Source organism: Podarcis raffonei, chromosome 9 (genome assembly GCF_027172205.1).
Source record: "Podarcis raffonei isolate rPodRaf1 chromosome 9, rPodRaf1.pri, whole genome shotgun sequence".
NCBI lineage: Eukaryota > Metazoa > Chordata > Lepidosauria > Squamata > Lacertidae > Podarcis > Podarcis raffonei.
In genome coordinates this window covers 21,258,669-21,285,224 of record NC_070610.1, presented here as the reverse complement: position 1 = coordinate 21,285,224, position 26,556 = coordinate 21,258,669, and the positions used below count along the sequence as shown (strand labels likewise).

Genomic DNA, 26,556 nt, shown 5'->3' with positions numbered 1-26,556 from the left:
AAATGTAATATGATGACCCAGGACTTCCATACACACTGCCCAGGCTTTTGCCCTGAGGAGGTCACTTTGGTGCTGCTAACACAGCTGTTTGACTTCACCCCCAGAGACACACTCCACTGTGTTGCGAGACTGATGGATGTCAACACCACAGTGACTTCTCTGCATCAAAAAAGGATTGCCCTACGTTTGTTGCTACTAGGGAGCATAACCATACAGCCAACATTATTACCTGACTGATGAACCTATTAAAAGAGAAGGATTTGTTCAAATGGGTCTAGGCCCTTAGAGCCTGGAGTTGGTGTTGCGGTTATGCGCATCCATCCCATTTTATATAGACTTTCTTTTCTAATCAGGTATATACAGGGAATGACAATTTTAGGCCCGTCCAATTGACACATGATCGCTGATGTGTGGGTCCTTTCAGACCTGGAAGAAGGCAAAATGGGGGTGAAATGGGGGTGGAACTGGGGAGGGGCAGAGCACGCTTATGCATGCTCTACCGACATGTGTGGGGGACAGAAACAGAATCCCTGCACAAAATGTTCACTGCTTGTAGATTATATATACCCCACCCTTGTGATTCAGCCAGATAGAATCATAGAATCATAGAGTTGGAAGAGACCACAAGGGCCATCGAGTCCAACCCCCTGCCAAGCAGGAAACACCATCAGAGCACTCCTGACATATGGTTGTCAAGCCTCTGCTTAAAGACCTCCAAAGAAGGAGACTCCACCACACTCCTTGGCAGCAAATTCCACTGTCGAACAGCTCTTACTGTCAGGAAGTTCTTCCTAATGTTTAGGTGGAATCTTCTTTCTTGTAGTTTGGATCCATTGCTCCGTGTCTGCTTCTCTGGAGCAGCAGAAAACAACCTTTCTCCCTCCTCTATGTGACATCCTTTTATATATTTGAACATGGCTATCATATCACCCCTTAACCTCCTCTTCTCCAGGCTAAACATGCCCAGCTCCCTTAGCCGTTCCTCATAAGGCATCATTTCCAGGCCTTTGACCATTTTGGTTGCCCTCCTCTGGACACGTTCCAGTTTGTCAGTGTCCTTCTTGAACTGTGGTGCCCAGAACTGGACACAGTACTCCAGGTGAGGTCTGACCAGAGCAGAATACAGTGGCACTATTACTTCCCTTGATCTAGATGCTATACTCCTATTGATGCATTGATCCTATTGATGGGTGGGGTAGAAATAATAAATTATTATTAATTATTATTATCCACCCATTCATTTGTATGGAGAAGGTATGAGTACTTAAGAGATGTAAAATGGCATGCGTGTGTTGGGTGGGGGAAATATGCTTCCAATGAGACTTGCTTCCACATTTCAACTAGGAATACAATCCTTTGTTGTGATAAAGGAAGACCTATTTGCTCTCCACATGTTACTAGACACCAAATTGTTGGGGATGATGAGAGTTGCAATCCAACAATATCTGGAGGGCAACTGGTTCCCTATCCTTGCAATAACGGCAAGTTTAGCAAAAGATTAAAATGATTATCTTGTCACTTGATGATCACTGCTGACATCCTGAGCTGATCCATAGTTTAACACAACATAGTTGGTTTCTGTTACAAGGGGAAAACAATACGCAACACAGCACCAGGTAACCAGTTAGCAGTATACAACAAAAACATCTACCTTTCTCTACACATAAAACCCCCCAAACTATTGGGCATCATCTTAATCACATAGCAAATAGGCAGGGAACGCAATACCTGTTCAAAACCTCAGTGATATTCACTGTCAGTGCAATTTCATGTAATAGCAGACTCTGCTTAGCTTGCCTTGTTCCATCCATCAACATTTGAAGGATACTCAGGAGCAGTATAATATGAGACTCTGCCACGAATTGTGCTTGGCTGCTTCCATGAATGTAACTCTGAGAAATGGAGGGAAAGGGAGAGTAAGTATTAGATTAGCACATACAAAGGATTTTTAAAAGGATACAATTAGTAAAGATATGTGTCAACAGAATTAAAAGCAAATAAAATCCAGCCTGGCAAAAGCAGGGTACAAAGTACAAAGAAATACAGAGAGATGACAGAGGTGCATAAACACGGCTGCAGAGCTGCACCTTTCTAAATTCTTGCTTAAAACCAAAGAACTATTATGGGAAATAACTAAAAGGGGTAGGCTACTGCCATCACCATTGAGTTATCTCCCATACTGTCATCACACCGTTGGTGGCCTTCCCAAAGGCATTTGACTGGCTATTGTTCACAACCAAGTCTTGGACTAGATGTGCCTTTGGCCTATTCCTAGAAGGCTATTCTTAAAGCAGTGTTTGTCTGCCAATTTCCTGAGCTTTAATCAGAATTGTAGCACTAACACAGATCAAAACCTACATATTGAACAGCAGGTACTGGGAATTATCCAGCAAGCTGAATTTTTAGCCTAGCCCTTGTGTGCTACCCTCCCTGGGAGATTCCATACTTGGTTCCATTAAAAAAAGCCACAAAACCATTAAAAACACACAAAAGTCTCAGAATGATGTTTCAAAATGTTGCCAGATAAGACACTGTGTAAGGGTCGAGAAGGAACTAGGCAGAGGAACAAGCCCAATTAGAAAATGGCAGTCTGAAGATGTGAGTGCACATATGTTGAAATACTTGTCATTCAGTGAGGTGGGAGGGGGCACTTTATTTCATTCATCCAAAAGGACAAAGGGATCCACTCATGTCAAGGGCAAGTCTATGTACAGTGGTAACTCCATTTACGAACTTAATTAGTTCTGGAGGTCCGTTCTTAACCTGAGGTGCGCTTTCGCTAATGGCCTCCCACTACCGCCAAGCCACTGGCACGCATCCCGGGGCAAAGTTCACTAACTGGAACACCTACTTCCGGGTTAGCGGAGCTCGTAACCCAAAGTGTTTGTAAGGAGGACAGTACATAACCTGAGGTTCCACTGTACTGAGGGATCAGTGGCCTTCTTATGCTAAAACTTCAAATCTCTTCCAACACTTTTTCATTTCCCAGTGACGGTGACCTGCTGGTTTCCTGGACCACTAACTGACCATTTACCAGAAAGTTAATTTTTACACTTTTCATAGATGAGGTCCATCCAAAGCATGCAGATTACATTAATTGTGAGGTATACATTTATTACATATGAAATAAAATCTACTGCTGCTTTGACAGCTGCCTATGCAGATCTTGTAGACCTTTTGTCTTTAAGGCAGAAAGGAGGGGGGGTGAGAGAAGAGCTTTCGGGTGACATGATGCTACACTGCATGAAAAAGAAGTGTTGCACTTGTTCTGTTGTCACTCTTATATTTAAGTGACTGTGGTATGGATGAGGGTGCATGTAGCTCAGACCCTCCTAAACTGGCACCAGCTCCCCAGGATTTCAGTCAGGGGTATCTCCCAGTCCTGAAATACTGGGAATTGAACCTGGAACTGTGTAATGCAAAACAGATGCTCTAACAGTGAGTTACAACAGGCTCACAGCATGTGACAGCGAATAGCTGGCAGAAAACTAAAGTAAAGTAAGAGCACTGATAAGAGGATGTGGGGCTGGGAAACCAGCTGGCGAATAATTATTTGTAAGGATAATTTAGGAACCCAGGAGTCACTTCCAGTACAAAATTATATTGTACAGAACCAAAACTTGTAATTTATACCTCAGTTTTGGCAAGCTCCTCTAAGCACCACCACCTCCACACTAAACTTCCTGTGTATGCAGTCCCTCTATAAGCAGAATCCCCACCCCACGATAAATAAAAGCCTATTACAATGCTATCAAATTTCAGGATACCTGAAGGAAAGTCAACCTAAGGGATGAAAGTTAATGAAGCCTAAATTAAATCAAGCGCCCTACAGAAAGATAATTAGGGCATCTACATAGCCATTAACATATAGCGCCAAAGTATACAGCACCTAAGGTACCTGTCAGGAGTTGAAAACTATATATCTCAAAATGTAAATAACCAACTCCCTAAGATGAAAAGACACACAAATTACTGCTTTTATTAATGTGAACATAGATAATGATCCCCCCAAAAGTATATATGGAACTGGATTTGAAGAATGAAGCGGCAATACTTTTGATGATCTGCACCCCGGTTCTTTATAGAGATGGACCAGCTTCTAAAATCTCTATTAGTATGAATTGGGGCTGGAAAAACGAGTAACATAGGATTTCCTTTCCTGAGCACTTTGACTTTGAACACTTAGAAAAGGATGTTCAGAGTTTGGAAGATTCAAGTTTGGTTCGGACTTGCTTTTCTCTCTCTCCCCCCCCCCCTTTTATTTCCAAACCTCTTGAATTAGAATCTGAGCCAAGTTTGGATAAACTCTTATGCTATCCCTAGTACTGCATTCGCTATACATTTGGGGCAGTTTCAAGCAATAATGAGCTGGGAGTAGTTAGTGCAACTGTTCCTGGGCTTGCAGCCAGGGTGAAGTGCATCCAGAAGCAGTGGTGATTTCAAAATGTATTGCAAGAGAGTGCGTACGTATGCTCTAAAATTTATCCTTAGGAGCCCTTCTTGTATAATGGTCGCATGTTGAAGATAGCACAATCACGTTGTCTCTCGGGAGCAACAGGCACAGGTCACACAGCCAAAAATTGTGCCACCATGTGTGAGCAGCATTTGCCAACATAGTCAGAGCAGCTTGCATATTATTTTAGAGGCTGGGTCCAGAAGGCTTCTCTGTCTGAAGGACCCACAGTCCCATATATACTGCATCCTACATGGAACTGAATTACGTTCACAATGAAACCTGAGGGAGCCTGAGGAATGTTCTAAACTAAGCCTTATTTGACAAATTAAAAACTAACAAATCACTGGGGTCTGAGTGCATCTACCTAAGAGTTATTATTATTATTAAAAAACTCAAATATGAAACTGCCAATCTTCTAGCAAAATATGTAACGGGTCCCTAAGGTCAGCTTCTCTACCCGACTGGAAAGTGGCCAACGTATCAATATTTTTTTGAAAAAAGAGATCTGGGAGAATCTGGGAAATCACAGGCTGGTTAGCTTAATGTTTGTTCTAGGAAAACTGGTGGAAAGCAGTGCAAAATATAGAATTACCAATTGTAGAAAAGAGCAACTCCTGTCTCACTATCCTTTCAGAGTTCTCTGATCTGTCAACAAGCCTACAGGTAGATGTGTCATTGTGTATGTAAGACTTTAATAATAATAATAATAATAATAATAATAATAATAATAATAACGACAAAGCACCTCATCCGTGTCCCCTGAGTAAAGTTTAGCAACTCATGGGAATAAGGTAAATCCTCTTATGGATTAGTAACTGGTTAAGAAACAGGAAACTGAGTGTAAAACAGGGACATTTCTCCCAATGGAAGGATGTAAAAAGTGGAGGGACACCCACCCGGGCCAAGGACTTGTGTTTTTTCAGTTGCTCATTAATGGTGTAGAATTATGGGTGAGCACTGACATAGCCTTGTTTGCTGATAATACCAAATTGTTTAAGGCAGATAAAACAAGAAGGAATTGTGAGGAGCTCCAAAAGGATCTATCCCAAATGGGTGAATGGGCAGTAAGATGGAAGCAAATATAAAATAATACATACTGTGGCAAAATGTCACATAAATTTCAAAGACATTATAATTTCACACATTTGCTGATGGGGTCTGAACTGGCAGTAACTGAGGAAGGGGACAAACTGAGATTGCAGAGTTTCGAAAAATTAAAAGGGAAGGTGAGAGATTGGTTACATTATCACCAAATAAATGAAATGTTTAAACTAGACAGAAAAACAGGCTTCCAGGTGGAAAAATCAAAATTAGAGACTGAACTGTTAGAATCCAGTACTAAGAATTTGTCAAAAATGTATAATCTGCTGCTGAAATGGAACACACAAGATGAAATGGTTAAATCAACTATGATTAAATGGGCTCAGGACATTGGGCATAACATTATGTTTGCTGACTGGGAAAAGTTGTGGACCACCGGGCTGAAGTTTACGGCGTGTAACGCCTTAAGGGAAAATATAATGAAAATGATTTATAGGTGGTACATAACCCCAGTCAAGCTTGCAAAAATTTACCATTTGCCTGATAATAAATGTTGGAAATGTAAAGAAAAGGAAGGTACTTTTTTTCACCTCTGGTGGACGTGCCCGAAGATTAAGGCATTCTGGGAAATGATTTACAATGAACTGAAAAAGGTATTTAAATATACTTTCACCAAGAAACCAGAGGCCTTTCTCTTGGGTATTGTCGGCCAGGGGGTGTTAAAGACAGATACAACCTTTTTTATGTATGCTACAACAGCAGCTAGAATACTCATTGCAAAGTACTGGAAGACACAGGATCTACCCACACTGGAAGAATGGCAGATGAAGGTGATGGACTATATGAATTTGGCGGAGATGACGAGCAGAATCCGAGACCAGGGAAGAGAAGCGGCGGAAGAAGAATGGAAAAAGTTTAAGGAGTATTTAAAGAAACATTATAAAATTGGTGACAGTTAGAATGATGTTGGATTAAAATAAATGGTTACTATCAGTAAGGGTTATGATAAAGAGAATAAGGGTGAATATTATAAATTTATAATAAAATAAGGTAAGATTTCGCTGAATAACTGTAAGAATTTGGAATACAGAAACGGGAAGTAAGGGGAGGTCGAGGAAGTAAGATTTACAAATTGGGTTATGAAATGGTACTTGTTTTTATGTTTTATTATTGTCTGATGTTTGTTTATGTATGTTTTGTTTTTGTTATATTAAAAATTGTTCAATAAAAATATTATTAAAAAAAAAAAAATGAACTGGCAGTAACTGACCAGGAACAAGAGCTTAGGGTCATAGTGGATAGCTTTATGAAGATGCTGAACTAGTGTGTGTCAGCTGTGAAAAAGGTGAATGGCATGAAAGGGACTGAAAACAAAACTATCAATACCACGAAAGCTATTATAGAAATCTATGATGGGGTGATACTTGGAATACTGTGTTTAGTTCAGGCCCTTGTATCTAAAAAAAGAATTCTGCAGAGCTGGGAAAAGTTCAAAAAGGACAACAAAAATGATCAAGGGCTTTGAGAAGCTCCTCTATGAGGAAAGGGGGCAACACTTGGGGCTTTGTTGCTTAGAAAAAATGGCAAGCAGAGGAGAACATGATAGAGGTGTATAAAATTTTGCATGGTATGGGGAAAGTGAATTTATTTCTGCCTCTCCTAATTCTAGAAGTCAGGGTCATCCAATTAAGCTGGTTGGGAAACACAGGTGGGGAAAGTGCTGTTGCACTCAAGTTACTGCTCAGGAGCTTTCCATATGCATCTAGCTGGTCGATGTGAGCAAAGGATGCTGGACAAGATGGGCTTTTAGCCTGATGCTGCAGAGCTCTTATGTTCAAGGCGGTCGGCTGAATTAGCATACTCACTTGCCATCACATCAGTTCAACTTCAGGTACAGCTACAAGAGAGTCTTCACTCAAGGTCTTTTAACAAATCCACTTTCCAAATCCATTTCTGTGATCAAAGTAACTGCAGCAGCAAGTCACAATGGCCAAAGGGCCCGGCAGACTTCAGCAAAGAATTAACTTAATACTAAAGGTCACTTGCTTCAAAAGATCTTTTCTTACAACACTGCAAGGATTTTGTCTCCTAAATCTTGATACGACAGTGGTGCCATTTAGAGTGAATTGCCAACTTTCTTTCTAGTAACAGTCACTTGTCTTCAGAAGGCTTTACTCTTATCCACTGTAAAGAATTTTAGGTTTTTCATGCAGTCACAAGTGCTAGCTGACTAATTCATTTTCCTTGCCAGAAAAATGCAAATAAGATCCATTTCAGTATATAAAAATCAACTGTGTTACTATCAGTAACAGGATACTACCCATATGAGAGATAAATAAATCATAATAAAGCTAAAAAGATAGAAATGTAATGATGATCCCTGAAGTTTTTTTTTATTAAACTAATGACACCTGTTTTTTCTATCCAACACATATATTCTGGTACTTTTTTAATGAGTCCTTAGGCATTTGGCTTTGCAGAGATGACAACATATGTTTTTAACATATCTGTAAAGAAACATGTAAGCCATGTTGCACCTGTAACAGCAAAACTGTATGCCTTCATCTGCCCCAATTGCAATAAAACATGTCTCTCCTGTATTGATCTCTACAGCCACAGCAGTCGCTGTAACTCTCTAACAGCTTGACTTTACCCTTGGTAGCACACTCTTCTAATGTCTCTCGAGACAGATGGCTGCCAACAGATAAGTCAGTACGCATAGCTGTCAACCGTCCCTTATTTGGCGGGAAACTCCCTTATCCCAGCGCCGTTTCCCGCTGCTGACCTGGGATATCCTGTAAATTTCCTGGGTTTCAAAGGAAGCAGCTCCTCTCCCTCCCTCCCTGCTGGCCAGGGAGGAGGGAGGCTCCAACTGTGTTGCTTGGCTGCATTGCTCACCCAATAAGGAGTCTAAGAACGACCGGGGGGTGGAGCTTGCATGCCTGTGCTGATCAAATCGGCTGCGTTGCCTGGGGCCTCGCCTTTGCTCAGCGCTTCCCAGCTGAGAGGTGACGGTGGTTTTCCTTGCTGCATCCCCTTTGCCGGGTTGCTGCACTGTGGGAACCACTGCTTGAGGCTTTGTTTGGCTGCTGGCTGGGCTTTCTGCCTTTGGCTTGGGAGCTGGTTGTCTAAAATCCCTTATTTTGGCTGCTGATCCCTTATTTTCGAGGCTGCTGGCCCCTTATTTTCAAATCTGTAAATTGACAGCTATGGTCAGTAAGACCTCTTCCTACACAGATGATAAGCAGAGAGCAGGCAGCAATGCCAGTGGTGTGGATAGAGGAAGGGGCATTGTGGTTAGAAAGCAAGAAGCAGAGGCAGAGAGACATTGCCAGGCCTTCAGCAGTTGCCCAGTTGTGTCACCAGCTTGCCACCTATGAAGTACCAGCCTTGTTTCTATCTGCATCTGTTTCTTGGTCACTTTAAAGTGGGATGGAATAAGAACTTCACACTTTGCTGCAAAGTGTTCTTCAAAATTTACTATCCTAATCAATATTGATTTCCCATGTCCTGTAGTAGCAGAGTGGCTAGTATGGACTGGTCTCCTACACAAAATAATGCTTGGCAGATCAGCGCTTCATGACAGAAGAACCCAATCTTGTGAATGGATTTGCAATTTAACTCTAAGACATTCTTTTGGTCCCACTGAAGGCAGCAAGAGTGGAATGTCCAACCCAAAGTATCAAAATGAATAATATCAAACGCATGTCTATTTCTTGAGAACCAAATTATTTATCTGCTCTCCTAGACTTATTTAGCATTACTGAACCAGAGATGGTATATACTTTGCACACTCTCTCTAGAGTAATCAACGATAGCCATAATGGATTATATATTTTTTTTGAAATTTCTCTAAATGCTGCATATGTTTGTGATCTCCAGAGTGATATCTGTCACGGTTCAGTAAGACACTTACATTAAATGTAGATTGCACTCATTCCTTTCTCCCTGTTAAACTGTGTAAATAAAATAGAAAACGGTAATTGGAAACAAGACCTGTGTGAGTTACATTTTAGTCCTCAAGGCAATTCAATTAGCTCCTGCAATAGCCCCCATTAAAATTTAAACATGATTGCATATTTTAGATGCCACAACGGTCTGCAGTGCTGTTACCTGAATAAAGCAGCATGGGTTTTGTGCTTCAATGAGTTGGTACAGGTGATGGGGAAAAAATAATCTAGAGATGTTTGCGTGGGGGCATTAATTAAACTCCATTTAAATTAATAAGCTGGCATCAGAGGAGAGCATTTCTGTCAAGTTCCAAAAAAAGTTTACTTTGCTTTTTAAAGAGACAGGAACGCACTGTTGTCCCAGCTGTCCAAACGGTCATTTCTGACACAGTGAAATGAAAAGGCTGCTAAGAGCGCAGACATTGGAACAGCTAGATGTAAATTTGATTATACTGCTGCAGCCTTAGGCTCACTATCTAGTTCTTGACAATTAAAAAAGCCTTGCAGCTGGCTAGACCTACTCTGGCAGACTTTCAGCTTGCTTAGGCTTGTGTGGGGGGCATTCCAGCTCAGTGTGACTGCTCCCACATGCCATGAGTGGGCTGAAGGAGAGGAAGGACTGACAAATACCTTAACCAATGCTAAGCATTGGTCCCCTTCAGTGGAACAAGAGGATCAGGTGTATCTTCAAAGCAGTAAAACGGAAGACGTGGCAATTATGCAGCACTTCTAAGCTTTAAAAGTTAAAGCTTCATCATACAAGTTGATACTTGTGCTTCATACAAGCTGATACTACCTCCATTCTGTTAAAGGCAGGATGCCTCTGAATGCTAGCTGCTGGGAATCACAAATGGGGAGAGTTCAGTTATGGCTGGGTCCTTCTTGCCGGGTTTACCATTGGTAAAAGGTAAAGGTAAAGGACCTCTGGATGGTTAAGTCCAGTCAAAGGCAACTATGGGGTTGCGGCGCTCATCTCGCTTTCAGGCCGAGGGAGCCGGCGTTTGTCCAGGTCATGTGGCCAGCAGGACTAAACCACTTCTGGCGCAATGGAACACCGTGACAGAAACCAGAGCGCACGGAAACGTTGTTTACCTTCCCGCCACAGCGATACCTATTTATCTACTTGCACTGATGTGCTTAGAACTGCTAGGTTGGCAGGAGCTGGGACAGAGGAATGGGAGGAAACCCCATCATGGGGATTTGAGCCGCCAACCTTCCAACCGGCAAGCCCAAGAGGCTCAGTGGTTTAGACCTCAGGGCCACCCACATCCCCAGCTTACCACAGGCCCCTGTTGGTCCCCTGTGAAAACAGTATGCTGGATTAGATGGGCCATTGGCCTGATCCAGCAGTTTCTTCTTATGTTCTCATGATTGTCAAATTACATGTTGTGGTGGGGAAAAGGAGGACAAGACATGTTGGTTTCCATAAAGTCTCCATGTGAACTCATGCTCTGGTGTCAGAGGTTTGAGTGGGACTTCCCACCTCTCCTGATAGCCACTGGGCTACAGGAAGTGACTGGCAGGATGAGCCACCCAACACAGACAGCCTAGTGCAGGCTTCCTCAAACTTGGCCCTCCAGATGTTTTTGGCCTACAATTCCCATGATCCCTAGCTAGCAGGACCATTGATCAGGGATGATGGGGATTGTAGTCTCAAAATATCTGGAGGACAGAGTTTGAAGAAGCCTAGCCTAGTGGCTTCTCAGTGACACTGCGTCAGATGCACACATCATAGTGTGTATACTGAGGGTGGGGAAGGCAGCTTGAACCCTGGATCCAAATGCAGCCTCCAAGCTTTGTATATGACTTGTGGGACTCTCCCCAAGCAACACAACCCACCAGTTCTGCTTTGTGCCTTCCTAGAGTGTTTTTGCCTGGCTGAAGTGCGTCCCTAAACTCTGATGATGTATACTGCTTGCTTGGATGGAGCCCAGAACAAAGTGTGTGTAGAAAAGTAAAAGAGAGAAAGAGTAAAATTTATACTTCTTGCTCTACAAACATTTACATCAGGCCTCACAGCTGGCATGTGGCAACTGAAATGGTGTCTGCAAGGGAATCTGGCTGTAAGGTTGAGATATTTCCCTGTCCCCCTTCAATTAAGATGGATAGGTAAATCTCTGCTTAGGCAACTTTTGCCTAGAATTAGATTGCTGTTAACAAGGGATCTAGAAGGGCCTTCCCTGCAATAGCTTGAAGGCTTTGGAACAAGCTAGTAGAGAAAGCGTGTCAGTGTGGCTAACTGGTGAGGTTAAGGAAGCGTTGCAAGACCATTTGTGTTTGAGAGCAGTTTTGCCAACTTGCTAATTTTCCCCTGGCTCCTTTAACAGCATTTGGATTTTGTGGCTGCTGGGTCATATTTGATGTTTAATGACTTTATGCCATTGTTATGCCATAACAAGTTATGTGGGAAGCTGTTTATTGTTAGAAACCACTTCAAGCCAGAGGAGAAGCTAGATTTACACACACACACACACACACACACACACACACGGTGTTCACAGAACTTTGGGGTAGTACAAATATTGTTAATAAATGAAAAAACAAAACAAAATGTTTTCAAAATAAAGGGAAATTTCTGGATAACATTTTTACAATGGCTCATAACAGCTATATCTAAGCATGCATGCTATATACATCCATATACATCTCTGCCCAGTTTTTGCCTCTGATGAACCAATGCCTATTGAAAGTTTATTCCAGCAATTTCTAGGCTATTTTTTCAGGATCACAGGGATGCATCTAAGTAAGTCATTGCACAAGCGGAATGATTTCTGCTCATGCAACAGAGTTTTTCTTCCTTCTCTTTTCCTATGCACCTCCTTACATCCCGAACTTGCTCCAGAGATTCCCTCCCCCATCCCCCCAAAATATCTGGAGCATTTTGGGGGTGGTGTGGGGAACACACAATTGGGAGGAGGGGTTCCATTGCATGAGTGATAGTTGTTTTGATCATGCAATGACTTATTCGGATGAAACCACCAATCCCCTAAATCTATGAGATTTTTTAAAAAATGCTACCACCTTGTTTGCAAAATTAGAACAGATAAAATATTTAACTCATTAAATCAAAAACAGTCAAGGAGCAAATTGTTATTTATATGCCCCCCTCCCCCACCTCTGTAACTGCAGTACATACTAGAGGACAGGAAGTTATTTTGACAAACCTTTCCACTGGCCTGTAAAAACCCATGCCATGTTAACATGCTACAAAATTGTCTTCTGCCCCTAAAAATCAACAGTGGCTAATTCCTCACAAAACCTAGTGCCAAACGCAGGAGGGAACCCCAGTTGCTGTTAGCCTCATGTAATTATGTGAGGAGGGTATTGGCAGACCTGGCTCATTTATTCCCTCCCACCAGTTGAGGCCTGTTTCCTGCGGGAGTCTTTTTCAATGTTTTCACTGTCATCTACCAGCACAAAGTCAATCACACCCAAAGCTGCAATACTAATGGATGCACTTTGAATACCGATTTTACGACCCTAAGGCGTACCATCTCATTTGCCAGACTAGAGAGAGGGAAAGGCAAATGAAACCATCACAATAGACTCACAGGCTATCTCAGTGGCCGCTAGAGAGCACAGTGTTTACATCGTTTCTTTGAAGGAAATGCCTGTTTTCACTTTCTGCAGGCCTAACAATACCATTTCATTACGTTAGTGGGAGATTTGTTTTGTCTTCATAAAGACCTCTAATCGCCAAATGACAAAAGCTACATCTGATACAATTTTGGCACAATTTCTTATTAAATCATCTTTGATGTTTAACAAATATCCAGTTCAAAGAAGCTGTTTCTTATTGATCCTTTCCCCAGTTTGGGCAGCTAATGATTGTTTGTTCGGATACTTTAATTTTAGCATGATGCAATAATGTAGTTATATAAAATGTCCAACATCCCTCGAAAAATAAGAAGAAAGGCAGACATTGGCAGAGGTTTAACATTTAAGAACACAGCAGCCACCCGCTTCCCTGGCACACTCTATGTAACACATATTTAAGTTATATCTCCCTATATACCTTAAAATGTAAGGTTGTCATCACATAGCCATTGGAGGATTTGTAGTGCCACATCACAATTCCAGGTTTGCATGAACTCTGAGCTCGGCCTCAGAATTTGTAGTGCAATGTGTGAAGGAGGAAGATGTAGGAGCTTATTATGAAGGTGGTCTGCGTGCAAAAGGGGTTGCCCAGAATCAGGAGGTGAAGGTAAAAACAGGTATGCAAAGTGGGGCTGCAGAACAGACAAGAGAAGTGTTCAGAAATGAGGTTGGAAAGGTGAAATACTAGCTTAGTAGTAGTATAGGATGGGGATGGGGAAGATGTGGGGAATTAATGTGTGGGGAACAGCAGGGAGTTGTTGAGCAGAGTAATGAGGGGCACAGCTTCCATCTTCACATTTTTAACCAAATGTTGGGATTTAAATACATGTGTTTTTGTGTAATGGGCAGGATTGCAAAACAAACTGTTATCTAAAAAAAGATATCTAATTAGTAGATCTACAGCCTATTCTAAGCCTTCTAACTGCAGCTTCAATGTGCATCAGTCGACACTGGACAGCAATAAAACCATCTAGCATTGCACAATGACCTGAAAAATAATAAGGGACATAATATTGCTTACAAAGGTGACCTGTAGCTCAAGAGGTCAATATAAATGTCAAAACAATAAATATATGGAAAAATTGTCCCTGCTCATTAATTTTTGAAACAAAACAAAAAAAAACCAGAATAATACCCAACAATGTCTCCAAACCCCCCATGTTGTAACTGAAAGGTACATTTGACTAAGGCTGCAAAGAGTAGTCAATATCCCTTCAGTGTCCTTCTGGCCAACCATTTCTATAAGCCCTTTCTATAAAAAGGGCTGGCATCTCTATTGCCCCTAAATATTAAAGTCCCATCATTTTCCAAAGTTCAAATCATTAATGGGGAAGTCTTAATGTCCTAAGTTATTTTGTTTTTCCTCTCAGAATTACTGAAACTAGTATAACATTTATTTAGCATTCAGAAACTCCTAAGGGATCTGAATTATTTCTGTAGCACTATGGTTTATTTGAATTTAATTACTGAAGTTCTATGTATATTGAGTTGCACCTATCCCCTATTTTCTTTTGTGGTGCTTTTGATCCAGAATTTTCCCTTGTGACGTTTCATATATCACATTCTGCTTCACACTGCTCGGCTTCAAACTAAACCACTGGAAAAGCTGCCAGCCAGCCCCCTGGCTAAATGGGATTATTCTTGTTACTCTCTTGGCAAGGCTTGCTTGGCATGAAGACAGATGTTGATATGAGTTTCTCAGAGCTTCTAAATTCAGAGCAGACCACAGAGGTGTGCTCACAAAATCAGACTATTGGGTTTGAAAGAAAACACCTAGATTACTGGAATGCTTCCTTATCCAATTTTTAGATACCCAGTCCTCATTCACAATGAGTGTTATGGCAACCCTTGATATATTTGAAATAGCTAAAAATAACAATGATCTGTGAAATTATGCAAGCTAATCGGTTAGAAGTTATTCCTGGCATGGGATGATGGGATTTGTAGTCCAGAAAGACTGGGAATCAATTTTTCTCATGGATGATTGAACCTGTAGTCCAATGCTGTCTGGAAGGCCACAGGTTTCCTATCCTTGCTTTAAAAACGTGAATGGTTTGGGAACATTCACTGGAAGATCACTTGGACCCATACAAACCAGCCCAGACCTTGCGATCAGCAACTGAACCCCTGCTCTCTGATCTGCCATCAAGGTCCATTAGACTGTAGAGAAGCAGAGACAAGGACTTTTTAGTGGTAGCCCCACATTACTAGCATTCACTTCCTAAAAAGGCATGTATTGCTGTGTCTGCATCTCGCTTCAAGCAGAATTTTTCTGCTTTGTTCTGCATTTTGAGGTGTATGTTCTGGTCATTTGTCTTTTGGATTTTTTAAAATTTGGCAAGGTGAGTTTAAGGTGGTGGTGGCTGGGTTCCCCCCACTCCTGAGAAGCAGGGTATACCCTTATTAATTAATTAAATAGCACACAAATGCAATGCACTGAGTCTTGTGAGGCTGTTCACTGTGGTTTTAAAGGCACATTTTTAAAGCCCCTGTGTTTGGGGGGCAGTTTGTTGGGAGATGTGTTATGAGGTGCTTTCGGAAAGGGGCCATGTGACACGCTGACCCCTCAGAGCTCACAACACAGCACTCAAAATTAAGGCTCTACCCTTAGTTACAGGCCAGCATGCTCATATTTATTAGCTTTTGATGTATTTTCACTGGTAACCTTTCCTTTTTTGCACTCAATTTAAGACTGTTAGTTCCCTTCAAACGTATCTATTCACCAGCTCCTGCTTATCTTTCATCTCTGAGTACTTTATATTCTCCTTCTTGCTTTTTGCATTCTTCCAAGTTCTTTGTTGTTTGCTAGAGCTGACATCTCTCCAGCTATTTTGTATCCTGAGCTTTTTCTCTGATTGCTTCTTATTTATAGAACTCTTTACCAGCTGACATTAGTTTAATTGAATCTCTCTCCCCCTCACTTTTTAAAACAATTCCTCAAGTCTCATATTTCACCTACTCTGTATACAATTATTTTTTTAGCATTCTCCTCTAGTTTTCAGTATATTATTTATATGTTATGTCCATGTGTGGCGGCAGTTTCCATCAATAAGATGGTGGAGGGCCTTTGTGTGTGCATTTGTGCAACACCTAGTTTAAAAAAAATAATCCCACAAATAGTACTAACGCTATCAAGAATCAATTTAAAATTGTATTTAAAAGCTATTAATAAAAAGAGAAAACTTCCGCTCCTTTCACACATCTCTCCAGCCCACACGACTTCGGATTTCCTCCTAGTTAGTCTATTTATCTAGACAGTTTCTGTTGACAGCACTTATATATAATTACATTCTCAACTCTTGCTTATTCAGAGCCAGTGGGATAAAGTAGAATATAAATATACATAGCATAAATAGAGACAGCAGGATTAATCCTGCGTTACCAGTTATATTCCTCTTTACTTTATGGCTCTCTCTCTCTGTTCTGTACTGTTTTAAGCTCACTAAGGCACCTCTTTTGGATTTCCCCTCCAATAAACCATGATTCAGCTGAAGGCACTTATGCCATTCTGCCCAAAGCAATGGGCAGATTGAGCCCTTGAGGAATGTTGGCTACTCTGTGAAAGGGCCTCACAAATTAAAGATACAGCTTTGGGCAGAGAAGGTTACTAGGTGCCCCAGGAAGTTTATTTAATGTTCTGTAACATTATAACATGGCTTCCCCAATAATAATGCAGAAGATGAAGTCCTGCCTGTGTGTCTGCCGATCAGATCAATTAATCTGGCAGGCATGAGAGACAGGGCCTTTTTGTGGTGGCCCCACAGCCATGGAAGCCTGCAATGAATTAAGCTTGGCTCCTTCATCTAAGGTTTTCATACTGACATTGTTTAGGCCTATGGTGCTGAAATCCTGTCTCTTAAAAGTTCACAGAAATCTGCTATGTCAAAGTAGCATCTATGGATCTTCTTGAGAGGGCATTCCCTTGAAAGGCAGCCTACAAATATTTTCCGTAAATAAATAGTGAACATAGTGTATCCAGGAGAAATTGTCATCTTCTACTTTGAAGGAGTTCTGGCGTCTTCTAGCAACTAATGAAACCCTTCCATTTCAGCTGCAGACAGTAACACTTCATCTCTGCCTCAAATCTCGGCAGTTTCTCAGCCATTTCCATTAAAATATCCTCCCCACTCTCAGTCCGAAAACAGGCTTGTGTCACAGATTATTTCCATCCAAACTATTTGAGGCCAATTATGGGTATCTGAAAATAGACAATGAACACGCTCTAAGTGTGAGCGGAGTCCTACTGCTGTGACTATAAATATATATACATATTTATTAGTGTTAATGGAACTACTAGTGTGAATAAGGTTTATGAGAGTAAAAGCTTTATAGGATGAGACATTTTATTGTGCCAATTATTTTAGGCACATAACTACATAAACACTTAACATATTAAAATTTAAATCATAAAGGATGTGACCGATTTTCTAGCAGTACAAGTGAGTTTTACTATTCTGTTCAAATTTATGCTCAACTCATTATACGGTCATTTTGTTGCAATAAGCCCCTATTTTGATGATTTAAAACTCCATAACATCTAAATATTGATACGTAGGGTTTATTATCATGTAGCACAGCTATGCAGAATAGCTAAATTAATATTTCCTGAGAGACAGCATACACAAGTGCAGCTATATTCAACCATGTGAAGGAATGGGGTTTATATTTTTTTTCTTTTTTTTAATAAAATTTTTATTAAGATTTTTACATTACAAAATAGAAAAAGAAAAAAGAAAAAATACAAAATAAAAATAGTTAAAAACAATCAATCTTTTCATCACATTATTTTTCATTTACTTGGTTCTCGGACCTCCTCATACCTCCCTTTTTTGTATTCCAGTTCAATTTATTGGCTCAGCAGTTTCTTTCCCTCTTTATTCTACCCAGATCTTTAATCTTAAATTATTATAACCTTAAATTTGTACTTATAAAAAACCATTTTTTTCATATTCTTTTATACCATTTCAGCTAGAAACCACTTAATTTCAATCCAACATCATTCTAACATTCATTAATTTTACAATGTCTCTGTAAATAGTCTTTAAATTTCTTCCAGTCTTCTTCCACTGACTCTTCTCCCTGGTCTCGGATCCTGCCAGTCATTTCCGCCAATTCCATATAGTCCATCACCTTCATCTGCCATTCTTCCAGAGTGGGTAAATCTTGTGTCTTCCAATACTTTGCAATAAGTATTCTTGCTGCTGTTGTAGCATACATAAAGAAAGTTCTATCCTTCTTTAACACCGATTGGTCAACTATGCCCTGGAGAAAGGCCTCTGGTTTCTTCAAGAAGGTATATTTAAATACCTCTTTCAATTCATTATATATCGTCTCCCAGAAAGCCTTAATCCTTGGGCACGTCCACCAAAGGTGAAAGAATGTACCTTCAGTTTCTTTACATTTCCAACATTTATTATCGGGCAAATGGTAGATTTTTGCTAGCTTGACTGGGGTCATGTACCACCTGTATATCATTTTCATAATATTCTCTCTTAGGGCACTGCATGCCGTAAACTTCATACCTGTGGTCCATAACTGTTCCCAGTCAGCAAACATAATATTGTGTCCAATATCTTGTGCCCATTTAATCATAACGGATTTCACTGTTTCATCCTGAGTATTCCATTTCAACAGCAAGTTATACATCCTTGAGAGAGTCTTAGTTTTGGGTTCTAACAGTTCTGTTTCTAATTTTGAATTGGAAGCCAATTTTCTTGTCCAAATTGTATGCCTCCATTATCAGATAATAATGAAGCCAGTCTCGCACTTTGTTCTTTAGTTTCTCAAAACTCTGCAGTTTTAGTCTATCTCCATCTTGTTCCAAAATTTCCCAATATTTCGGCCATATAACCTCCATATTGAGCTTTTTCTGAGCTTTCGCTTCCATCGGTGACAGCCACCTTGGGGTTTTATTTTCCAATAAATCCTTATATCTTATCCAAACGTTAAACAATGCTTTTCTAACAATATGGTTTTTAAATCCTTTATGCGCTTTAACCTTATCATACCACAAATATGCATGCCATCCAAATACATTGTTAAAACCTTTCAAATCCAAAATGTCTGTGTTTTCAAGAAGTAGCCATTCTTTCAACCAGCAAAAAGCTGCTGATTCATAATAAAGTTTAAAGTCTGGCAGGGCAAATCCACCTCTTTCCTTTGCATCTGTTAATATTTTAAATTTTATTCTAGGCTTCTTGCCCTGCCAGACAAATCTTGAAATATCTCTCTGGAATGGGGTTTATATTGTCATCCTGTTCATGTGTGCGTATGATGCATACAAACCATTCAGCTTCCAAGGGGTAAATGCCTTCTCAAATTCTCCTCACTTTCCCTTTAAGAGTCTTCTACGTCATACCCGCTCTCCCCCAGCACTGCCAATGAATCTCCCACCATCTTCCAGCCATCTTGCGATGATAATTATTTGCAGATTAGAGGCCAGCTAGAATGCTATCAGGGATGCAGGTGGAGCTGTGGCCTAAACCACAGAGCCTAGGGCTTGCTGATCAGGTCGGTGGTCCAAATCCCTGTGATGCGGTGAGCTCCTGTTGCTTGGTCCCTGCAGTTTGAAAGCACGTCAAAGTGCTAGTAGATAAATAGGAACCACTCCGGTGGAGTTTCCGTGTGCTGCTCTGGTTAGCCAGAAGCGGCTTAGTCATGCTGGCCAGATGACCCGGAAGCTGTATGACGGCTCCCTCAGCCAGTAAAGCGAGTTGAGAGCCACAACTCCAGAGTCGTCCACAACTGGACCAAATGGTCAGAGGGCCCTTTACCTTTTTTTAGAATGCTATCAATCCCTGCAGGCATGATTCATCAACCCGGCTCTTAAAGATGGGAGCGTCAGCATCACCTTTATTCACTCTGGAAATCATATGGAACAACTGGAATAATTCCCCTGTCATCCCTTAGACAACCAGGAGATTAATCTACATTTCATATCAAACCCCTAGGTCCTGATAACACTGCAGTATAATATCATCTCCGTAATACCTTAATTCCCCCCAATTCTCAGCTTTCAAGATGTAGCAGAATTCATAGCAGCTATCAGGGCTTGCAACTATGCTATGGGTGTTGCTGGCTGACCTCCCCTGCCTTTTCCATTGCCTCTAGTTAAGGTGAAGGTTGGTACAGCAAAAAAAGAAAAAAGAAAAAAAAAGAAAAAAAAGGAAAAAAGGATACAGCACCACTCGCTTTAGATTTCCATGGTTTCCCATCTCAGCTGGCAAGTGTCCCTTATTTGAAGGGACAGTCCCTTATTCCAGCACCATGTCCCGCTGCTGTCCCTTATTGATGGATGTCCCTCCAATGATGTCCCTTAAATTTCAAAGGAAGCAGCTCCTCTCCCTCCCTCCCTGCCGGCCAGGGAGGAGGGAGGCTCCAACTGTGTTGCTTGGCTGTGTTGCTCACCCAATAAGAAGTCTAAGAACGACTGGGGGGGTGGAGCTTGCATGCCTTGTTTGTGGCTAGTTAATGCAAGCTGAGGGGTTTTTTGAATGCTGGACGCCATTTCGTTGCACGTGCTGCTGCAAACTTTGCAGTGCAAAGCCAGGCCGGGGAGCCACCTTAAGTTGAGGCTGCATAGGCCTTGTGGTGCATGTGATTCAGATTCTATTCAGTTGAACCTCTAGTTACAAAGTTGGTTGGACAGTATTCTCGAAGCTACCAGCTTGAGTTTGATCAGACTGCAGGAGGACAGGAAGACTGGAGTGCCTGGAACAGGTGAGGCTGCAGGTCCCTTATTTTGGCTGCTGGTCCCTTATTTTCAAGGCTGCTGGTCCCTTATTTTCAAATCTGTAAGTTGACAGCTATGTTTCCCATGCTGAGAAATATCATATCTGTTTGTTCACTCTGAAAATATATAGTTTCTGAACTCAAAATGTAGCAAGGCTGCCAAGGAGAAAGCAACTATTAGAAATTTCAGGGAGAGAAATGCAAAGCTAACTTCTTAAATATTGCAGATGTCAGACCATTCCAATATGCTTCTATTATTATGGTTATTGTTGTTGTTTGCTGTTGTTATTATTATTATTATTTGTGCATCACCCTTTATCCATAGATCTCAACATAAAATTACAATATAAAAGACAGAAAAGACAATTAAAAATAAGAACAAAAACAAACCAATAATCCTCCCTTTCACAACACATTCCCCTTACTTTTCTCTTTCTGGAAACAGGTCCTGGCCTTGGTCATTTCATTTATTTAAACATTTAACAGAAGCCTCTCACATTGTATTCCCTTTAAGGCTTTTAATTTGAAGTTGAAGTTGGGGCTACATTTTTATCCCACAAAGCACATGGCAATTTGAAGAATGAAAAAGATTTTCATTCTGCTCCTTTCTGCATTAATCATGCTTAGGCCAAGGTTAGCAACAGTACAGGAGTTGGTGTAATAAAACTGGGGGAAAGTGTGTATCCATCAAGCTTCTGCCTTAAAGTGAATTAAAATTACTGAATGCTCTTAGATTTAGCCACACAGAGAATACTTTCAGGCCTTAAAAAAAATATATCTACTAGCTGAACCAAGGACACAAGCACAAACCATCATTTCATTCAATCTGCTCTTTGCATATACCCTTACAGGTTACTGAGAAACGATAAGGTCTGAATAATTTATCAATAAAAGTATCAAAATTGACTGTATGAATGCAGAATGCTACATTGATCGCATCAACCTCTTCATACTATATAGTAGGGACAAATGGATACTGGCTTGGTACTGTTTTAACTGCCACAGCTTCAACTAGAAGATCCTGAAAACTGTGATATTGTAGCCATGAAAGAAGGAGCTAGCAATCACCCCAATTCTCAACACAAAGGGAATGATGATAGCAAGAGTGGGAAACCTACAGCCCGGGAGCCAAATGCAGCCCCTCCAGGTCTCTCTATTTGGGCCCTTGGAACTTTCCCAGGCCACACCCCTCCTCCTTAGGCCACACCCCTCACTTCCCCTGCTTTGCACCCTCCTTCAGCGTCTCTTTCCCTGACTTGTTTGTGCCACTGAGCTCTGATAATGCCTCTTGCTTACAGTGGTACCTCAGGTTACATACGCTTCAGGTTACCTACGTTTCAGGTTACAGACTCCGCTAACCCAAAAATAGTACCTCGGGTTAAGAACTTTGCTTCAGGATGAGAACAGAAATTGTCCTCCGGCGGTGCGGCAGCAGCAGGAGGCCCCATTAGTTAAAGTGGTGCTTCAGGTTAAGAACAGTTTCAGGTTAAGAAGGGACCTCCAGAACGAATTAAGTACTTAACCCGAGGTACCACTGTATCTGGATGGAGGGTAAAAGATGGGTGTGTGAATCTGTGTAGAAACTAGCCTACTGTAAAAAGGTAAAAATTACAGTTGTTGTTCCGCCCACTTTTGCCTCTGGAACCACTCACCACTACCATATGACTTGCCAAGAAGAGAAAGTGGCCCTCAGGCTGAAAACACCCTGAGACTATAGCCCAATTCTATCCTAACAGTTTCTTTTTGGGCCTGGTTTAAGTGTGCACATTGATTTCTTGATTCCTCTATATTTAATGACACTTTTTTTCTGCCCAAAGCAGAAAGAGTGGAGCAGAAGAAGGGAGGAGATGAAGTTTGCATTTTGGCCTGCTTTTCCACCACTGTCACCAGGTTTGGCGGTCCTGGCAGCAGCCATCCAAGCCTTTGCAATACCCCAAAGAACAATACAATAAGTTCACCACAGCCAATCACAAACAAACAACCACCCTTAAAGATGGCCAAAAGCCTTATTGAGCAAAGATTAGCGGACATTGAAAATCAACACAACCTCGCCAGGGGTGGGGGTGTCTGCTCCCCCAGGTATCACGGAATAACCCCACCACTTGGCCTTCCATCATACATGTCATCTCTTTCATCAGTACCACACCGACTTGCATTTATTCGTGCAAGGTTCAATGTCCTTCCATCAAACCTGCTGAGCCACAGATTTTCCAAGGGTTTGGTGTCTCCGCTATGCGTGTGTGACGGGGAATGTGTTGAATCTCTTTCACATATAATGTTCAACTGTCCCCTACATAGCATAGCCAGGACTAAATTCCTGGGTCCTGCTTTACTGCGCTTGGTTGGCAGGCCTGTTGAGGGACGCTGACACAAAACCCCACACATACATTAAGTAAAATAGAAACATCGCCACCTGACCCCACCCCTACGCACCATGGCCCCCTCTTTCCCTCTTTTCTTCCTAATGTAACACTAAAGTGGTACCTTTGGTTATGTACTTAATTCGTTCCGGAGGTCCATTCTTAACCTGAAACTGAGACACCACTTTAGTTAATGGGGCTTCCCACTGCTGCCGCGCCGCCACTACGTGATTTCTGTTCTCATCCTGAAGCAAAGTTCTTAACCCGAGGTACTATTTCTGGGTTAGCGGAGACTGTAACCTGAAGCGTCTGTAACCTGAAGCGTATGTAACCCCAGATACCACTGTACTGTAATGTCTCAACAAATGAAACTGATCTGTAGAGAATGTAACTTGGAAAAAAAAGACATTGCACATACTTTTGTAAACCAAGAAATCTTTAATAAAAATATGTTAAAAAATAAACTGCTCCTAAAGAGACATAAAAACACACACACAATACAATACAATACACCCTCCCTTTTCACTGCCTGCAAATAAGGTACCAAAACCAAGGTATTTGGGGTCAGCTCTACATAAGATAATGTGGGAAGGTATTAAAATTCTATCAGTGATGGGCCATTCACACATTTAATAATTTTGTGTATTTTGTACTCACTCAGTAACTGTTCTTTGAGTGACATGCAGTCAATCAACTGACCAACCATTATACAAAAACATTTCAGGAATAAAACAGAGATAAAACGATTTTAAACCCATGCAACTTATCACTTGATGCTGAAATTTATGAGAGATCAACATACATAAGTGGACTAGCTCTTTGAGTGAGGCAAATGTTTATGCAGCATGCATGTTCAAATAAGGCTTAAAATACCCAAACAATGAAAGTTAACTCCCCAAACCTTACAATTCTATTTGAGTTGCACCTCATCTAAAAGCAATGTCCTGACTTTATATCACAAGTCCAATATTATCACTCAACTAATATTTGAACCACATGAAGTCCATTTCAGTTTATGCAATGAGAAATTGGTTACACTAAAAAAACACTGATAATGCTGTTATCTTTTCTATTCCAGCAAATATAACCTCAAAAGGAAGCCTCTTCTATTCACAGTTCAAAATCTTCATGAGTACATGCATTATGATTCTGACATTTCTATGAATGATAAGAGACCGAAAGTCGCTGAGAAAGTTTGAAGGTTATTCTTTTAATTGTCTTGTGTAAAACTAGTACTTTTAATACTGTGTGATGTACCCTATCAGACATGAATGTTCTGGGGGAGAAATTCACTTCGTTTTGATGGAATTAAAATGCAACCTCTATTCACTTGAATCTACTCTCATCTCTTTTGCCAGACCTTACCCAGTGATAACAAAAGCTTCAAGAATAACCAAACCTGCATTTTCAAAATGAACAGAGGAAACATTACAACTGAGAAATATATCTTTTTCAAAAGTTGACTTAAATGGCATTTTTATAAAGAGAATATGTGAGGACTAAGCAACCCAATTTGATTCCATGTTTCATTATGCATCTAAAAAGATTCATGATCTTTAAAGAAATGCTGTATAGTTTTTGATCAAAGTAGCCTCAAAGTAGCCTCAACATACTTCATCTGGGCATCATCAATACTGGCCACAGTTTCTATGCAATTCTGGGGTTACCACCAGTCTCTGACAGTTTTAACCATAACAGAAATCTCAGACTTTTAGAAATGTGACAGAAATAGCCAACATTATTTTCATCCAAAGCACTGAGTTAATTAGGATGATTCATCCATTTCAGGCCTGAACCCAACAAAGCAACATATTCCAAGGTTCAATTCACTCATGGGAAATGGCCAATCGTTTTTTTCTTCATGTAATCTCTCTCCTGTGTGGATTTGCATAGAGAAAACTCTTTGCAAATGGGCTTGGATATGAAAACTACCTACAACAGTTTCCATGACCACGGCAGCTGCAGAATATGTTGCTACGATGGCGGAAATGGCCTCCGGCTCTCAGTGTACAATCCAGTTCACACAAAAAATGAAATATGTATACAAGAGTGTGCGAGTGTGTGCGAGAGAAAACAAGTATGTGAATGCTGGAAAGAAAAATCTCTCACACTCAGACATTGTCTGTTAAAACGCTGGTGCAGAACACTAAGGTTTTAATGCACTCAAGAGAGCATTTCCTTTCCCCCCAGCGATACTATGTATACACCAAGTGCAAAAAACAAGAATCTTGGTGACCATGGAACAATTATGTTGAAGGCATGTAAGAACTGATTATCTCATTTAAAGCCTTTTTTGAGGTTTTTTTCTATTACACTTGCACTAAAGTAGATAGCTAGACAAATGCCATGGGGCACACTATAGGATTAAGCAAAAGAAATCCATGCAGTAATGCTGACTATGACCTTGCAAAGTCAACATTTTCTTTTCCTCTTAATGACTTAAACCATACTTAATTTTTATAACAATTCTGAAAAGACACATATTAAGTTAACGTTAACATATTGTGAACTGCTCACATGACTTTCAGAATGCAGCAGATTTCAAAACCTGCCTAAATGAGAGCCACCCAGAATGGATGCTGAGAAAACGGGAAACTGCTTGATCACCATTTAGTCTGAAAATCTGTACATTTATAGTTGTAAGATTCTATTCTTTCAGATCACAAAGAATCCCAAGCTAGATTACAAAGTTAAAAAAACAAAGCAATAGTAAAAAACAATTAGACTATCAAAACAGTAGGATTAAAAGCCTCCCAAACCATACCATATATCTGTGTAACCATGGCACAACAGTATGCCCATTGCTCATGAAAAGGAGGTAGCCATCAGATGGAAAATGGCCTCTCTCAAAAAATTGCAAAATTGCATCATCAGAGACTGAGAGGCACATTGGTTCTGATGAACACAATGTTGGCAACCCCTTGTTTATGACATGATGTGATGCCAAGAGGATATATCATGCTTGCTTGTGGGAACAATACAGTCATACCTCTTGTTACGTTTGCTTCAGGTTAAATCTGTTCAGGTTGCATCCCGCAGCAACCCAGAAGTACCGGAAAGGGTTACTTCCGGGTTTCGCCACTTGCACATGCGCAGACGTTCAAAATGACGTCACGCGCATGCACAGAAGCGGCAAATCACGACCCGCGCATGGACACGGTGCGTTCTGCTCATGTTGCGAACGGGGCTCTGGAACGGATCCCGTTCGTAACCAGAGGTACCACTGTATCCTCTACCAGTTAACTGAACACAAGCCACCACTTCATTGACTTCAAAGTAGCTCAACATCAGAGAGTTATTTCATTCTGAAAACCACATTTTATTACTTTGGAGAATGTTGAAGCCCACCAGATATGCCTCAGCAAGAAATTAACGTCCTCTCATTTAGAAGAGACGACATCAGCTGCAGAATTTATAGGGT

At 40.9% G+C, this 26,556-nt stretch overlaps 1 protein-coding gene across 1 annotated transcript in view; it reads right to left on the bottom strand.

The window, feature by feature from the left end:
• The window catches only part of TUSC3 (tumor suppressor candidate 3), a 126,106-nt gene that overhangs the window by 27,010 nt on the left and 72,540 nt on the right, over positions 1-26,556 (bottom strand). The window contains exon 7 of the mRNA XM_053402546.1: positions 1,829-1,892. Coding sequence (XP_053258521.1) covers positions 1,829-1,892 — 64 coding nt within the window. The remainder of the gene's footprint in view (positions 1-1,828; positions 1,893-26,556) is intronic.